Source organism: Periophthalmus magnuspinnatus, chromosome 5, assembly GCF_009829125.3.
Source record: "Periophthalmus magnuspinnatus isolate fPerMag1 chromosome 5, fPerMag1.2.pri, whole genome shotgun sequence".
In the NCBI taxonomy this organism is placed as follows: domain Eukaryota; kingdom Metazoa; phylum Chordata; class Actinopteri; order Gobiiformes; family Gobiidae; genus Periophthalmus; species Periophthalmus magnuspinnatus.
The window spans coordinates 1,932,659-1,952,013 of NC_047130.1; the positions used below are offsets into that span (position 1 = coordinate 1,932,659).

The 19,355-nt window shown below is 40.3% G+C and overlaps 1 protein-coding gene across 1 annotated transcript in view; it reads right to left on the minus strand.

The window, feature by feature from the left end:
• Positions 1 to 4,142: 4,142 nt before the first annotated feature.
• Positions 4,143 to 19,355, minus strand: part of LOC117370804 (neurexophilin-2) — a 50,433-nt gene continuing 35,220 nt past the window's right edge. Inside the window, exon 2 of the mRNA XM_055221765.1 lies at positions 4,143 to 6,138. Within this exon, the coding sequence (XP_055077740.1) occupies positions 5,335 to 6,138 (804 nt within the window). The 3' untranslated portion in view covers positions 4,143 to 5,334. The remainder of the gene's footprint in view (positions 6,139 to 19,355) is intronic.

Here is a 19,355-nt window from a genome sequence, read left to right on the forward strand (position 1 = left end):
ACACATCTGTGCAACTCGCCGAGTCCAGGCTTGACTTGCAAAACTAGGACTGACTACATGCCACTGGGGCTTCTTTGTAAAATGGGTCACATCATAAAGTTTCAGAAAATCAGGCTATAAATAAAAGTTACAAACATGGCCTGATAACTCAATCAAGTTGTTATGTTATAGTGTAAAATATATATGAATATATATGTATATGAAAATCATGTATTTAACAAGGACATATCATACAGATGTGAATAACAACCATTTCTAGAATTTTTAGAAAAATGTAATGAATTCAGCACAAGTTCATGAAGTGAAAAGTGACACCCATAGGAAGTGTCACAGGCACTGTGTGTATGAGGTGTTGATTAAGTTGGTATAAAATAGCAATATTCATTACACTATTACTCTTCATTTTTTTAAAAACTTGAATGATCAAAGAACTTTACCAAACACATTTTAAGCCTTAAGAAACTTCTTCTACACCCTGTGACAAGTGGTTGTTTCAAGTAGGTGTTGATTTCACCCTTTGTAGACAATGAAGAATATTTTGCAGCACATATTTAAGTCAGTTGGCTTATAATTAGACAAAGTTATGTTTTAACTTTATACAACTAATTAATGTTGTGTTAATAGCTTGAGTTTTATATTATAATGTGAATCTAACAGGAGCTGCCATTGGTTGACAGGCCTATCAACATGCTTGGTTGGTTCACAAAGCCCCCCTCTAATATAAATCAATAGGAAGAGGGTTCAATTCTGGGCCCCGTGACAACAGACCCCTTTGTCCTCCTGTTGACTCTCCTCTTGGTTCATATTAAATTATATTTGATGAGTACACCATTAATCAGTACACCACTGGTAATAATAATCTAACAACAACCGCCTGAGTTCTTAAAATAAATTCTTATCTAAATCTAATAAATACAAGGTTTCAGTTTAGTTAATAATTGCTGGGTACAGGAAAAAAATACAGCCAGAAAAAAATAAATAAAATGCTCTTTGGCCGTTACAGGGGGCGGAACCCTGTAAAGTTATGTGTTATTCATGAGAAGCCTGGAGTGAACTTTATCTGTCACCTCCTGCAGCAGAAATATGAACAGGCCTATTTACACTCACATATAAACAGACTGCCAGCACTGTCAAATCATTACACATTAAAAGGCCGTCGCTTTCATAATAAATCATAAATGTCATTCCAGTGCAAGTGTAGAAACAGGGTCAGACCTGTTTGTGATGGGTTTTTTCCCCTCATGATGAAACTGAACTGAGGCTGTTGCATCATTGCGTGGACACACAGCTCTGTGACATGCTCCAGAAGCTATCACTTTAGCACACAAGCTAACCAGAGGCTTTTCAATGCCAAAAACACGTCAGCAAAGATAATAGATAGTTGCTAACATATATTCTTAGCATTTGTTTCAGTTGTCGATCTTTCACTAATGCACAAATGCTGTTATTAGGTTCACAGACTATGATAGGAGCTAGCTAAACACCTTTACTAAACCTATCTGTCTATGTTACGCAACACAAATAAACATATAAAATAAGGTGATATGCACTTCTGCTACACGGTACTTACCCGTGCAATTTGTCTGAGCGTGAGAGTCAACATATTTGCAAATGTCAGGCCAGAAAAGATGCAGCACAGCCACGACAGCAGCACTGACACACTGCGTAAGACGGTTTGAAGTTGTAGCGGACGTCAAGCTACGCCCCCGACGCAAGGGATCATGGGATTTGTAGTTTTTTTTTTTGTTTTTTTCACCCTAACGACTTAATTGTTTTACTTCGCCTTTACTGACTAAAAATAATTTCTAAGTGTCCTGTAAAGATAATATTTTATATAAAAATATAACTTATCATTTACGTACGTATATGAAGACACAAAGGCTACAAGCGATGGCTCTCAAATACATTAGGTCTACCCAGTTATTAAGTAGCTTATGGAGCTCAACAGTAAGTCTGCTCAGGTTCCGGAAGTGAATTTTCCATTACATTTTCCCATAGACTTTTCGGAAAATTAAAATATTAAGAGACATTATCTATAAGACGGATGTTTTATGGTTCATAGAGTTTCAGAAACAGATTTTAAATAAAATTATAGGTCTCGTGGTCATTAGTTTCGAACTTTAAATCGTATTATTTATTTATTTTTTATTTTTTATTTTTTATTTTTTATTTTTTATTTTTTGAAAGTCTATGAGAAAAATGAATGGGGAATGTGGTTCCCGAGGGTTCAGCAGGATGGGTGGTCACTCCATTGAAAGCAGGCTACTCATTTGATCATGTGTTGATAGCAGAAATGTCATAGAGGGTAATCTCGATCTCGGCCTCTCTCATTTTGGACCTACTTTTTTAGATCGATATCAGAATCAGTGGGCTATGTACTACTAGGGCTACACGGTAAGACATATCAGGACATTTTTATTTTATTTTTTGAGTATGTTTTTGTAATATATGTTTCATATTTTGTAGTCTGTAGTATACAATTTTATTTGAGTTGCTGGTAAATTTCAGATGATGACTTGACTTTGTGCTATTTTGAAATAATTTAATCTTAATCTTAACACTGTTTTATGATTGTAGATTTAAGATTATTTGTATGATTGTTTAGGGACTCTATAACACAATTAATCACATGAATGCAGGTATGTGGGGTGTGTTTTGAAGAAGTTGTCTCCAAACTTAATAAATCTTGCATCACATCAGTTTAATGACATTTTGATATATCACTTCCTTAAAATGTGAGCCAGTGGCACATGTCTGCACATTTCCTTTCACATTCACAGACCATGTTCATTGGTGTTCAAACATGACACTGTAGCTTGGATCTATTCACAAGAACCAGTGTTGAAATACCTCATGAATCCAGAGGAGAAGATCGGTCAAAGACTAGACAGGACAATACATGGCCGGCCCATTCTTCTGTGCTCTGCTGTAAGATACATGGACCTTCCTGGGCTCCAGTCTGAACGTCATTGATCAACAGCATAATAGGCTATCGAGCCAGAGGAAGATGAAGATTCAATTAGCATCGACTGTGTGTTTTCTAATGTAATTCTGAGCACCATTAGAGTCAGGTTGGGAGTATGGAGAGAAAAGGGATGCACTTACACCACCTGGACATGTATGAGTCTGAAGGTGTTGGAATGTGCACTGTCTATGGGATTTGGAGAGTTGTCCTTAATTTTGCTCGTCTCACCAATTCATTTCATAGATGGTTGTGTAGTTGGGCTTTAAAGGCACCACCTGAACTGGAAAATTCTCATATTTTATATTTGATGGCATGCACGCTTACTTTACATTTTGCATTTCCTTTTTTGTTCTGTTAGAATAAATGCATGCTGTATCAGTTGTACCTGATACCAGTCTAAAAATATGAAAACAACTATAATTTTGACCCCAAGAGCATCTAAATACAATTTATCTGTCCTGGGGCAAGCCTATTTTGCTTGGCACAGGCCTTTTTTGGCAGCAGCCTTCATGCCTATATGTTTCCAGACCCTTTGTGTAGCTAAAGAAATCAACCCCATAACAAAAACTGCTTTGTGTGTTGCAATTACGATCAATTTTGTTCAACAGAGCAGTCTCAAATTAGTACTAAGGAGGTTTATCCAAGTCTAGACCATTTAAACTAGCATTATTCCCAGAAAATCCTGACCTAAACCAAAACTATGCAGGTCTCAACTTTAACCTTCGCTTTCTGGCACTGGTTCCGCATTTTGAGAACCACTGCAGGATATCATGTCACGCAATTCAAAATGGTTAGCTTCTCATCCAGTTATACAAATATCACAAAGTTCACATGTGCTGGCTTGTTTAGCAATGAAATCTGTTTTGAATATTTATTTCTCCTAATCCCTGTCTTAACAAATGTCAAACACTTTGTAACTGCTCTTGTTAGGAAATACTTAATTAAAACAGATAGCTCTTTGGTTTATTGTATTGAAAACACTGTCTGTTTTGTGTCTTTAAAGTGAGAACATCCCCTCGGTATATTTGGGAAAATGAAACTGACATATCTTCATAGAAAGTGCAGTCATGAATTTCTAATCAGTCTGGAATGGAGCTTCATTTATAGTGGTCAGATAGCTGAATGCAGCACAGACTTAGGCCACTAAACAGGAACCTCCCAACACAGAAAAGAAACAGGCGGTTTAGAGGATTTTAATGTGCTTTTTTATACAGTATATTGTATGCATATCCAGCATAGCATTTCTCATACATATATCTCTCTTATGTCCAGGATTTTGGTAATGTATAATAGAGAGGATGGTTAACAGTCAGACTACCATTTGCCACTGGCCACCATACATGATTTGGCCAGAAGTCTCCAACTGCAAAAGGGAATAAGACAAACAAGGCCTAAAATAATAACTAGAGGGTTGAGAATGTAAAAGGCACAAGTGACCAAAATCAATTTCTCATAGGCTACTGAATAAAACATGAGATAATGTTTTTTTGTTTGATTTTTTCCCATGTATTTGAGCAAAAATTGTCTTGCCCCAGTACAGATATATTATACAAACAGCTCTTGAGGTCAAAATTTGTCCACTGCGTGCCGTCTGCATGTGATTACAAAGAGTTTAATGTCCGATAATGAGGAAGCATGCTATTTGTTGTTAGCGTTACAGTCTCAGCAAAACTCCGCTCTAGTCTGTGAGCGTTGTGAAAAGCGCTCACGATGAATAACCAGGATTCTCGGGAATGTATAAGGTAAGTGAGGAATAACTTTGGACCACTGCAAACTATTTGAAACTAGTTCTGTGTTCACGCTTTTAAGTAAAAATCTGGTGCTAGTTGAATTCTGTTTCATTTCATACATGTTTGAGCAATTTGTAATATTTATTTGACATCATCTGGTGGAGTCTTACCAATGTGTAGACAGAAATATGCGATTTAATGAAGGATTACACCATTTATATTTGTTTAAGATTGATAATTTGAAAGACTAACGCTACAGTTTCCTACAAATCTGGCATATTGCATATTATTTGAGAGTTTAGGTAGTTAGCACATACAACTGTGTTATAATTTCTCTATAATGCATTATAAACAGCTGCTAGTGTCACTTGTGCCCACTACAGTCTCTTACCTCTTGAACTGTGAGGGTGAGTACAATATTTACAGAAAGAAATGGAATTAAAACAAATACAAAGTTGGAAAATGAATTGGCGCCATCCATACAGCATCTCATCCATAACTGTGAGTATATTTTTTAAATTTAAATCCACAATTCACAGCAGTTTTGGAGAAGCAGAAATAATCGTCCACTGCTTCTTCCATATAGTCCATATAGAGTCTATACTTTTGATATTTCTGTCGAGTCCAGTCTTGTCATTACTATCCAAAGTAAGGGTGTTCGCTTTGAAAGTTGTAGTCCGGACACACTTTTTGCACCAGCTTGTAGTCGATGCTGAAGAAGGAGATGAAGATGCAGATGACTTTGAAGGGCTTTGCACAGAGCCAAGCGGCGTGGGACTGGGTGTGTTCCGTGAAGCAGGTCTGCGAGGGGTCGTACAGGCAGGGTTTGGGCTTCTTGGATCTGTTGGTCTTTTCGTACTCCACTCGGCAGTTGAATGTTTTCACCTCCTTGGGATCAACGGTGGATTGTTGCGTCTCGTGAATCTGCACCTCTTGTTGGGTGTGTGGATGCAAGGGAGTCTGCGACAAAACCTCAAACTCCACCACTTTGGTTGGGGGTACGATGCTGACCGAGACGTTGCCGAGACTGGACGAGTTGTGCCGGAAGTAAACTGTGAAGGTGCCATTGATGTGGTCTACGATTTTGCCCGTGACCAAGAGGCTGAACTTCACCGTCTTGACATTGAAGTAGAAATCGCCCCATCCGAAGATTTTTTTGGTTTTCATGGCGGTCTTTAGCGAGGGTTTGCGCTTGGAGCGGTAGCCTGTCTGGTCCAAGAGAAGAGACTGGTTCCTGCCGTCGTATGGGTTGTAGAAGTTGTAAGTTGGGGGCTTGGTCTTCATGGGGGTCTGGTCTATGGAGGTGGAGAAGACCCTCGTTTGATAGGGGGGCTTGACCACGCCTCCCGCTGCCCCGCCCACTGCGCCGTATGGAAATGTCTTCATGACCGAACCCACCGGACCCAGGTCTGAGAAGTCCACCTGCTTCTCCAGCCCTTGGACCTACAACAAGAAAGAGTTGAGAAAGAAAGAACACAATGTAATCAATTCCAAAAACTGCAAAAATTATTATAGTGAATATTCAGATTTAGTTATTTATGAGAAACAAAGAACCTTCAGTATATTGCATGGATTTATGCTGTTGACTTTTTATTTTTTAGCATACTTGTACCAAATGAATGCAGTGAAGTTGCAGTATCTCTCATAAAACAGCAATCTGCACCTCATCATGTGCTACTTTGCAGGTTCAAACTTATGAATACTTTACTACAGAAATGTTTTAAATATTTTTCTCTTTTTAAATATTGTAAAGTGAAACATTTATTTTGACATCATGCACCTCACATATTTGTTCTAGACTTCAGTACATCTGTTGAGTCTTCTGGTTCTGAAATTACCATAAAAATGTTCACTGAGATTGCAGCGTGCTCACGTTTGCATTTGCCAGAATTGCCTCTGTTATGTTCAGTTTCGATTCAAAAGTTTTAAAATCATAACTTTTTATCCACTGAAGTACTTATTTGAATTTGAGTAAGAGGATTGTATAGAGTGTATACTGCCCTTGGTCAATTGCAGTTTGTTTTGCACTGACTACTGTTATTTTGTAGTACTTTGTGGTAAATTGCACTACTGCACTGCACCAGTCCCACACTGCCAGCTCAGTGCTTGACATCTTGGTCTACGTCATCAGAAGTATAATACTCCCTAGAAATTATAACCAGACTGGACTGGACTATACTGGAATGGACAATACTATCACAATGTCTTTAGGGTTCGTGTCTCTGGGTGCTGGTCCTGTACTGATGGTAAATAAACCTGTAAAAATAAATATCCTGTGTTATTACTCCAGTCTCACGTCTCTTTTTCCAACTCTTGGCTACTTTAGTTTATTCTACAACACTTTGAAATAATAATTTTATAACAATCTTTGAATACCCACATGCATTCGTTTGCTTTATGTTATGGGTATTTTTTGAATGTGGTTATTTTGAATGAATAATCGTTTTAGACAATTTTGGCTACTCTTGTATGACAGGTAATAGACTAGATCATTACTGTGTCACTTGTCATAAACTGAAACTGGAAAACCTTGGTTATTCTTTCAAAGTAAATGCATGTCATATTTGATATAGTATGTCAGTGTGTCTACAGCTGACACTAAATATTATTCCTTCAGTTGTCTCTTCTTCACACAGTGCTATGGGTCACTTGGCTACGGAGGATCTTTTTACTACAGGCCCTGAGGCAGAATTGATGCTGTGTTTCATCTCAGGAAAACAAAACCATCTATTTTTGTTAACACACTTTAATTCCGTTGTCAGTGTTGCTCCGCAGTGCAAAACAAGTCGGCGCGTGAGCAAATGGATGTGCGCTTTTGTTTGAGGAGACAGCTATTCTGCCTTTAATACACAGCCGAGGTGGGTTTATGTCTTTCTGCTCTCATCCATCACATCAGTGCCCCGACCCTGCTCATATGCATATACATGCACACACACACACAGGTAGAGAGAGAGGAAAGACGAGAGACACGGAGAAAGAGAGACGCTCATATGCATATACATGTATCCACACACACACACACAGGTAGAGAGAGAGGAAAGACAAGGGACAGAGAGAAAGAGAGAGAGAGAGAGAGAGAGAGAGAGAGAGACACCCATATGCATATACATGCACCACACACACACACACACACACACACAAACACACACACAGACAGAGGTAGAGAGAAAGAGGGCGTAGAGAGAGACAGAGAGAGAGCGAGAGAGAGACACTCATATGCATATACATGTATCCACATACACACAGGTAGGGAGAGGAAAGACAAGAGACAGAGAGAGAAAGAGAGAGATTGAGAGAGAGACATATGCATATACATGTATCTACATACGGGGGGGGGGGGGGGGGGGAGAGAGAGAGAGGATAGATGGCACCACTCTCATGCACATACATGTAACAATCACCTGTACATCCATCAGTGAGAGAAAAACATAGTCAATGCTTTATCTACACTACATTCATAAACATGCCAGATGGGTGAAGTGTCTTGCCCAAGGCCACAGCGGCAGAATAAACTGGTCAAAACTGGGTTTGAACTGTTTACCTTTTGGCTGGAGGGCGAAGGCTTATATGATTAGTTTATTTTGAGATTTCACTTACGCATTTTTATCACATTCTCAAGTAACTCTACGATCCATGAAACAAAATCTGGTATCACTTTTTGTAGAAAGTTTGTGGTGCTTCAGTTGTACTTTTGAGCAAAATAAAACACAACAATGTGAATGAAAAGACCTGACTGTGGTGTGGCCTGGTATGTTTTTGTTGTTCCACATCCTTATCTTTGGACTCAACACAGGTCTGAGCCCTCGTTGGGTGTCATCAATCACCGAAGCAAATCAAAAGTCTGTATTTGTCAAAGCAATGGCACAGAATCCAATATGGCTGCTAATGTCTTCTGCCTTTCAATTAATGTATCTATTTCTTCTGGCTATTCATTAACAGGGCTCACTCCTAAGTGGATTGATTGAGGGCAGGATGAGCTGAAGTTTATTGACCAATGAAGAAATGAATTACAGAGAAAGAGTGAATAGCTCTGACAAATGACCAGTGACTGCGGACATGGACCTACTGCTGGAGATTTTAACAGGCACTGACGTCCTCAGAATATGGCCAGTGCTGCTGCAATCTGAAACATGTTTCTCTGCAGGAAAAGCCAGATATGTTGGTGAAAAAAGAATCTGACATACTAATCTTAGTAATAACAAATGGAAGTTTCTGACCAAGAATTTGCTCAACAGTTGAAACTATTTGAAAATTGTAAAACGAGTGAATGGGAATGGGGTGATTTTCTATTTGAACTTGGAAAATAGGTTTGAAAAAATAACTATAGGAATTATCAGTGGGAAAATCCCTTGGTCGTATAGGTTTTATTATCAAGATCAATAGAACTCACAAACATGGTAATATAGTCTCTGTTTTAGCTAAAACATTTTTGTTGCACAGATGAATAAGATGATTTATGTTAAAAAGTAAAGTTACATGAAGAAATACTCTCAACTAAAGTGTGACTCAAAGCGTGACATTCATTAAAGCTTAAGTACCCAACTTTTTTCTCATGAATGAGTAAACTTAGTTTTTCCCCCAGACAGTATTTTATAAAAGCAGAGATTTGTGACCAAAATCACACGGTTATACAGGTGCTGTCCTCAGTTCGAAAACAAGCTTTGTGATGAGAGCTGATTGGCTGAGCAGGGGTGGTCCACCCTGCTTCACTTTTCTGTCTGAAAAAAGCTGTTCTAAAACTGTGCTAGTAGTCAAATATTTTGTATTTTGTGCATGTGAATACTAGTGATGTGCCAAGGGAGCTAGTTATGCAGTGTAAACACATTCTTAAGGTTTCACGGTTTGAAAACAGTATTTCTTAAAACAGCTATTCCTGTTCATAACAAGAGAACATGGTGCTGACAAATGGCTAGTACCTCCTGAAGATTTTAACATCCCCTGACTAACTTTTGTGTCAAAATACAAACTCCAGGCAGTAGTTGTTGCAATTTTAACCACTGACGATACACGCTGACTTGAGTGTTGAGCCCGTGTTGACAGCAGAAAAAGAAAATCCAAATCCACACAATACCAAACAATGGAGCATACTGAAGAGGGGGGACTTCCTACTAGTGCCATGTCAGCAGTGTTGTCAGGTAGCTCCGCGTGTTACCATCTGTCAAGCGAACACAACACGGTCCTGGTGCAGTTTTAATCATGCTAGCTCCCACTGTAGCCCCATCATCATAATCCTCAGGCATCTCCACGGCAATATCGTACCACAGCCCTCCACTAACCCCAGGGTCAAACACATACACTTAAAACGGAGAGGTGCACGATTGGCACTAGCCTTTCTAGGGTGTAGAAATTGGCAACAGTCCATAGTCAGCAACTTGAACAAACATTGACTGAATGGGGAAAGATGAGTGTGGAGAAGGGGTTGGAGAGTAATAAAATGCCAACACAAACCAATAAATAGATGGACTTTCTATTAGCATAAATATGACATTTTTTGTGCTTGACAGTAAATCCATTTCCAGGGTGAGGATTTGTTAGAAGAAATATCTGATATTTTTCCCGACATGAAATCCATAAGCTATAGACTTTTTGCAAAAGCGAGAATGTTGTCTATAAGGTCATATTAGACAGACATAGGGAGAAACAGGGCTCCATGCATTTCTTTACACTGAGGCTGCAGTGGGATACAAAGGGCCAGAGGAAGGGTGTATTCAAGAGAAGGAAAGCAAATAATAGATGGCAGAGTAGCCTGTGGCAGACTTTTCGCAACTTCATGTTCACTGTATCCGACTCTGTAAATCCTTTTTAGTGTCCTTGATTTTCAAAAATGCAGTTTACTGGACAGCGACCATGTTACGTGGCTCTAGTCTAGGTTCTAGTGGGTTTTGGTTACCCGTGACTCCTAAATACAAGAGGAGGAGGATAATCATTTTACATGATAATATATTCATTCAGAACTCTGATGTTTACAAAAATCATTGGTTGTTAGCTTGTTCCGATTAGAGTATCTTCAGAGGCCTAACCACATTGGATTTAAAATGACTGTGATGTGCTGATCTGAACTCGAATGTTGTCTCTTAAAACTACCATCTGTATTTAGATTGGCCAACCTGGCTCAGTTGTATTGGAGGGAGGAGGGAACAGGTTTCACATCTGCCATCTACTGGTAAAATAAATCAAATAAACTTACAGATGGTAGCTTTAAAGTGGGACTAAACTCTACCCAAAACCGCATTTCAAATAGAGCAGCTAAACTGAGCAGTACTTGGAAGACTAAAGGGGAGAGTGAGGGACAGGAGGGGCAGGGTTTAGAACAGTGTGAGCCAGAAACACCTGACTTTTTTTTGGGCAGTCCTGTGTGATGTTACCAAATGCTAATGCAAATATATTCCAGAAAAATTTCCCCCATAAAGTACATTTCTTAATTGATTTGAGCTAAACCAATTGAAAACAAACTTTTGTCAACCAAGTAAAAGACGGCGTACGCCTCCTATTCTCCTTAGTTGTAGCTCAGCCAACCCACACACAATACAACTTAATATGTGTCAACAATGCTGCCTTCTTTTGTGGATGCGATTGCAAGTTGTTGGGACAGTGGCACGGCGAGAAGGAGATGGGATAAGCTTTGCGGCAGACTTATACATATGTATGATACGAGCAACTCAATAAGAGAAAAATCATCCCCCAAACAATCAAATTACAAAGGCATAGAGATAGAGCGCCATGCTACAGGAAATGTTATTAGTGCCCAAGTGAAATGAGCAGAGAGGAGAGTGTGGAGATGTGCAACATTTAAGGAGAGCGCCCAACATTTGTCATCTGTAAATTCATTTGGCGCTTCAGATGAGCAAAAAGCATAAGTGTGAATAGGAGTAGTAAACCTATTGTAAGCCTAGGCACCAATGAAATGCATGGGTTGGTAATGAGCAGCAATCAGGCCACAGAAAGAAGATTGTCACCTTTAAAGTTCCCACTATACTTTGTGAATACTTCTAGAAGTTGCTAACAGCTTAGCATCACCTGCAACCTAGCAACCCTGTCTGATTACATAAAAAAATAAATAAAATAAAATAGTTCATGTGGACTCTGCTGACAGATTAAAGCAACACTATGTTACATTTTGATGGCAGCAACTCACCTGCAGGACTTTGGAACCTTCTACTAGCTATGTTTTGTGACATTTAATGGAACACTTTAACCAAAGCGTAAAAAAAAAGAAAAGAAAATGGCAACAACCAGGTAGAGCCACATTTCAGTCAGGTTTATGGAAATGCAAGCCCACTCACAATAAGGATGCATGTGATAGAAACATAATGAAAATCTGGTTTTGTTTTAGTATATGTCTAAGCTGTTGTTGGACGGTGGAAGGAATACTCTGAGGTTCTCCTCAATCCCACCATCATGTCTTCCAAGGAGGAAGCAGAGACTGTGGACCCGGAGGAGGACTCGTCCATCACTGAAGTCACTGAGGTAGTTGGCCATCTCCTCGGTGGCAGGGCTCTGGGGGTGGATGAGGTCAGTCCTGAGTACCTTAATTCTGTGGATGCTGTGGGGCTGTCTTGGCTGACACGTCTCTACAACATCGTATGGCGGTCAGGGACAGTACCGCTGGACTGGCAGATGACTTGGTTCCTCTGTATAAGAAGGGGGACGGGAGGGTGGGTTCCAATTACAGTGGAATCACTCTCCTCATCCTTCCCGGTAAGGTCTATTCCAGGGTACTGGAGAGAAGAATCCGACCAACAGTCAAACCTCAGTTCCTAGAGTAGAGCTATTGCTCCTCCACGTCGAGAGGAGCCAGCTGAGGTGGCTCAGACATTTGTTCAGGATGCTTTCTGGACGCCTCCCTAGGGAGGTGTTCCAGGCATGTCCCACCAGGAGGCCCCGGAAGACCCAGGACACGCTGGAGGGACTATGTTTCTCGACTGGCTCCGTAAAACCTTGGGGTCCCACCGGAGGAGCTGGAGAACGTGTCTGGGATGAGGGAAGTCTGGGAGTCCCTGCTTAGGCTGCCCACGCAACCCGGCTCCGGATAAGTGGAAGAAAATGGATGGATGGGTATTTCTTAGCTAAAAAGTTATGCAGGGCAGCTTTAAACAATGCTCAGTATAGCCAGTATACTTAGTGTTGTTTAAATGTGTGATTCTTTGTATTGAAAAGCATTATGCAAAATGATCAAAAAACAACTTTTCCAACATCTGTTAAGCACAATATGACACTCAAACAAAGTTGGTAAAAATAAAACACGGGCAGACGCTGTAACTGTCAACTATAACTTAAACTTTGGAGTCCTTATGTTGTTGCAACTCTGAGACCAATTAGTGTGATCCCAGTGAGTTCATATAGCATACTACCACAGCAAGCTACCACATTTTACATGCAGGGTACTATTATCAGTGTAGTGTATTTGAAATAGAAGGAAAAAATGAAGTCATGAAGTACATTTTCCACTCCACTTCCACCAGTGAGGGCTATTACATAAAACCGTTAAATAGGGAAAAGGTCAGATACACTTGAGCTCCTGATACACACTGCCACCACAGTGAAGATGTCTGCTGTTATCGTAGTGAAGCCTGGGATCAATGTACCGCTCAGTCTATCACACAGTGCCCTCTTCACCCCTCCTCTCATGCCCTTCCCAGGCAGCACAGCACTGCGGGCCTGCCTCCTCCTCTTCGGCTCTCTTGGGGATGGACGAGCAGATAAGCGCCGCTCCGCTCCGGCTTCTTTTGTTTAATTGGAGTTTTATTGGTGACAATCAATTTATTTCTATCTGTGCTCTGGGCTGCATTGATCTACTGTCACCAGGAGTCAAATGTACACATCCACTCCCACCTCTGCGCAACCACAAGAGAGTAACTACACAGGAATGGCTCTACCGCTATCTGCTACATTACTTTTGCTATACAGGAGAAGGTGTTTGCTTTGAGATATAAGAGATTGTTTATTTATCTGTCCTTTAACGAAGAGAATTTAAATGAGTATCTGCAGTTTCTACTCCACTAAGTTTTGTTGACTTGATTGATTGAAAACTACAAAGAAATGTTCCTTATATGATTTGACACCTGCTGCAGTGACTGATGGTGCACTGCATAACTTTTCTAATGGCGGTTCAGCTTTATTGTCACCATGGAGATGTTATTGGTGTGCTTAGAGCGGGGGTGTCCAAACTTTTCTCATTAAGGGGCACATATAAAAACACAAAGCTAATATGGGCTTGTTAAAGTAGATTTTCAGAAATGTACAGGAAAAAGTACTGTTCAAGGTAATATGGGCCAATTCCTGAAAGCTTGAGGGCCAAGAAAAATTGGTTTGAGGGTCGCATTTGGTCCCCGGGCCACAGTTTGGGACATGCCTGGCTTTGAGTATTTTACAATGTGGGATTAAACATATCTATATAGTGTTTATTTGATTGATTTAGTTCTAAAAAAACCCAAAAAAACTTGGAAAACATGCATTCTTATTGTGAGCGTGCCTCTAGATCTGATCTGTAACTTGCTTGTCTCCAGGGAGATGGATAAGTTTAATGCCATACGGAACATTCTTGGCAGCAGGTGATAGTCTTTAATTAATATGGCTTTGTGAGAGTTAGAAATAGCTATAATATCCTATTTCATATTCAAATTGTAAAATACTTTAGGCAAGTGATACATGCGAGTACATATAACTGCAGCAGTGAGACAGCGGCAGAATTCCCCTCCGCCGCCAGTCAATTCCATATTGACACAAGATCATGAAAAATGGGAAAAGCGAGAATGACATTTAATTACATCAAGCAAAATAAAGCCAGAAGGAATGAGATAAACCAGTTGGAGAACAGAGCGAGGGGGGAGAGGGAAGAGACGGCGGTGGGGGAGATTTCGCAGTCCACTGGTGTAGCTGGATTATCATGAAAATGAAAGCTACTGAGTCAGGCCCTATCACAGAGGAGGGGAACAGAGCCCCAGCAGATAACCACAGCGAGTGGGGAAGCCGCGTGGGGAGACGACTGTAAGACAATATAAAAGTGCACGGGCAGAGAGAGAAAAGCTAAAAAGACAATATATATACAACACACAGCGATATTATGAGAGCAATAAGACAAAAATGAGAGTCTCTTCACCCCATAGAAAATAATCACCGGTTTCTCTGCAAGTAATATCGGTAATATTGTTTCAAGAAAGAGAGGGGTTCAACTATAGAATTATCTTTGGGTTTAAGAAAGTCTAGTTTGTATCTAGGCAAAAATGCACGAGAAGTTGAAGTCAGGACAAGTTTTGCACAGGCCAGCATACAGCGCGGTGGACGTAGAGGGCTCCATTGAGAAACAAAGGAGAGGGAAGCAGAGGATTTATGATGTGCGCTTCCTTAAGTGCAATATGCTGACAATATTACAAAATATTGCAGATGCCACTAAGATTGGAGTCAAGAGGGAAATACGGAAATCCTCCCCAGTGGAATGAACGAAAAGACGTGCAGTAAAAAGGCTAAATGTGCAGTTACAATGAGATAGTTTTTCAATTTAACAGAACAGAGCGAGAAACTACAGCTCAATCTATACTTTGGAACTCTGTTAAAATATTTTCTTGAGTTTACGATAGAAAAAAAGGTTTAAAGGTGCACGATGTAACTTATCTGGTAAAGGGTCAATCACCTGCTTGTCTGTATGGAGATGTTAATGCATTCTCTCCACAGATCTGACCTGGAACTTGGCTTGGTGGTGGTTAATGGCATACTGTGGAGCATTCCAAGCAAAGGATTAACATCTCCAAAGAGACAAAGAACTGGTGGACCCTTTTATCAGAAAAAAAGATTAATTTGTCAACTGTTTTATAAGCATTTTGTTACTGGCCAAAACATGCAATTGTACTTAAAACTAAACTAATGAATGACAAAATGAAACAAACTGTTTGGTGGTACATCTTTTGTAGTGTTTGCTCCGTTTAAGACAGTAGCAGTCGTGTAGGAATACTGGTATTTCAAAATTATTAATGTCCATACTTTTACTCAAGTACCCTTCAGACAATTCTCTATGCACCTCTGGACTTTAATTAAAATTCTCAACTAAAACTCTCTCAACTTTTTCACGGACAAAGTTACTGCATCATCATTAGACGCTCCCTGGTCATAGATCAACTCTTAGCTACTCCTCCTTTGTTGCTGCCTCCTAACTGATTGCCCCAGATCATCAGCATGCCGAGGGTTTCAGGGTGGGCACCTCTCACTTGTGCTGCCACGGCGACCGCATCAATCACCCACGGCAACCCCTCGGAGAGATGCATCCAAAAAAGGAGGACAGCAACTTCGAAACGAGTAGCTTGGGGTGCCTGATTTGCATCCTCCACCGGCAATGCATCAAAAGCTGACATCCTATTCTTCCCTTAAATAAAAGTGGTGAGCGCCTGGCTGCAAGTGTCCTAACTTTAATCATTTGTCTAAATAACTGCAGGAGAAGTCATCCACGGCAGCGCTATGAGAAGTGGCATCTTTAGATTTCTCATTTATAAAAGTGCAAAGATATATTCAAGTCAGATCACCAAATAGCAAAAGTAATGCTTGTCCAAATCAAAGATAGTCCCGTCAAATTCACCGGAGAAGAGTTTACGAAAGAAGCTACAACTGTCTGGGCGCAAAGCTAAGTGACAGTGATTGATAGCGTCGACGTTGTGCAACTTATACAAGAGAAAAATACATTTGCAAAGGGTAAGAAAAAAGGATAAGAAATGTGTATAACGAATAGGCCGGGATAGATCTATGTCCCAGCGGGAGAGGTTGAGCTGGGGAGAAGTCTGCGGGGTGGTGCGTGGAGTTAGGGAATGCAGCGACACACGGGCCCGATGACGACTCCGACAAGTCACCCAGGCGGCAAAATAAAGCCGGCCCCCTCCTCAGAAGAGTTTCCAGGGCTGGTCTGCAGGAGAGCGTGAAGATGGATGGACTGGCACAGAGCACGACGCGAGCATGTCACAGTCGCTCACCATAATAAAGACCCTCTGCCCCCCCCCCAAATACACACACACACGCATGTTCAGCTTCCATACTTCTCGGGGACATTACATAGACTTACGTTCATTTCCTAAAGCTTAAAGAACACATTTGATGCTTTAGGTGTTGAACTATACCATAAGCAGATCATAATTTTACATTTTGTCAAACATAATATTGATTTAAAACTGCTTAATAATAGAAATGGGGCATTGACTACATGTTCAAAACTGTAGACCTGATGATGGCATTTCAACATAGCAAGCCGCAGATTAGCGAAAAGCTGTGTGACATTTTAGAACACTATCTATACATGTGTGGCTCGGGGTCTTAATCTTTCAGATACTCACAACAACTAAGTACAAAGCTGTGGCTGGGGATAGGGGGTAGGTTAAAACAGAAATTTTATAAACAAGCAAGGTGAATGCAAGTCAATCCAAACACAGCTCTCAGTAAGATAAACCAAACCTGTATAGTACGTTTATCCATAGTTACAACTTGCCTAAGCTTAACCTTTTTTAAACATAATCCAAACTTAAAACCATGTTAAATGAAGACTTTACCACACAGGGACAGAATTTTTATCCCCACAACAGAGACAAGTCCCCATATAGTATATATTTTAGTCCCGACAGTGTGCTAAATACTCGACTACCCCAAACATACATGCCGACCGCCACCTGCAGGTCCATTCCCGACTCTTCCATTTCAATCTCACCATCTTCCCTGGAAATGTTGTGTTTTTGGACTGTAGATGTCAGTCAGTCGTGTTTCACCATTTCCTCTGTCTCTGCTCATGTGTGACTCTACAGATTCTTAAGGCAGCTGTTCTCCTCTTCTTTAACTAATTTGGAATTTTCACTTGACAGTCTTTCATTCATCTGTGAAATAAAATCACAGCTCACTTCAATGAACAAGGTTCCTGACGGCTGACGTAAAATGAACGGGTTTTAAGTTGCACACTCAAAATGTTAGTTCTAATAGTGTTATACTTTTGAACCTAGACCATATTATTTTCAAGATTACTGGGGCTACTTGAAAGTTTTGTTGTTTGTGAGTTTCATAAATTATTAAGGAGAGATATTTTACTTGTATAGTGTATTAACTGCTGACACGTAACATATTTAGATCAATATTTTACCTTTTATTGTTTTGAAAATGCTTTATTAGCTGTAAACAATATATTAACAACACCTTTTATACGTTTCACTTTTATTTTTGAAGAGTCTCCCTTCCCTTTGCTCTCTGTGATAAGTCACTCTCCTTTCAGAGCACTATCATAACTCAATCAGGATGAATGCCACTAATAAAACTGTTGCACATTGCTTCAGGTTTGTGAAGTTGTTGTGTATTGTTTTGTGTCCTGTTTTTGCATATTTATGGAGAGCTGGATCGGTGACGTAGGTTTGTGGGCTGAGCATTGGACAGAATTTTACAGTTAAGGGTAATTTTACATAAGAAAGGTTCGAATAGGGCACTGGAGAGATCCCTAAATTACTGAAACATGCATGGAATCTCTTAAAAGCATGTTTTTGATGAGAGAACAATGTATACATGGTAGATTTTGTTCATTTTTTCTTTGTAATGTAATGTGATGTAATGTAATGTTTGTAATGTAAGATCAGTGGCAATGATATTTTGTTATGTTATAGACACATTGCCATGTACCAGCATTATTTTCCCACTTTTTAATTTTCTTATTGGTGATTTCTCCATATTGACTTTGCATTATAAAAGCCACTATAACTCCTTCAACCTGCAGCCACCACTGAACTAAACTGAACTCGGACTCCCTGTTAAAATATTTGTCCTGAAGTTGCCTCTTTTATATTTGACTTTATTCCAGTCTTTATCTGCTCACTCGGGGTCACCTGATTGGACGATGAGACAGAGATGAAGAGCCGTGGCCCCTGCTGTGGTGATTGGAGACCCTGCGCGGCCTGGGTCAGAGCTCAGGCCGGAGGGGGGTGTGGGGGGTGTGGGGGGAGAGGGGCACGCTGTCTTTACCCAGACTTTGTACACGGTTAATTGGAGGGAAAACAGTAGGAGGTGCCAGTGCATAAGAGCCAGGAGAGAGAGAGAGCCTGGCAGCGGGGCATGGCGACATTGGCCCTGTTCACACCAAGGTCATGCATGTGCTGTACTCTCTCACACCTGCTACAAAGGACCTGACCTGGAATAAGCACGCTGACACTTTGGTGTTTAGTTACAAGGATACAACAAGAAGCTTCAGAATTACAAATACATCTACATAGAATACTGGCAAAATCAACTTTTATGAGCTTTCTTACAAAAAAAAATCAAATAAAATACAGCGTACATTTGTCTTTTGTCTCGTTCTACACTATACTTAGCCGGTATTCTCTAGTGAAGTCTTTCTGGGACATTGAAACACTTGAATCTGGCAGCACAGTGGCTGAGTAACCCAGACATTCTGTGACTTTCTGTGTGGATTTCGCACATTCTCTCTACGTCTGGGTGGGTTTTCTCTGACCACTCCTGTTTTCCCCTTCAAGGGTAAGCCTGCACAAACATCCTCCAGGAAAGGTTGTCGTGACCAAGCCTGGCTGAAGATCTAGATGGTCTGAAGCATTGAAGCATGGGTCAAATGCAGAGAGGGATTAATAAAGCATACAATAACCTTATGTATGGAGTCCGCCTCTTCTAAAGCTCAGGAGTAAAAGTTTTAGTAATTACAG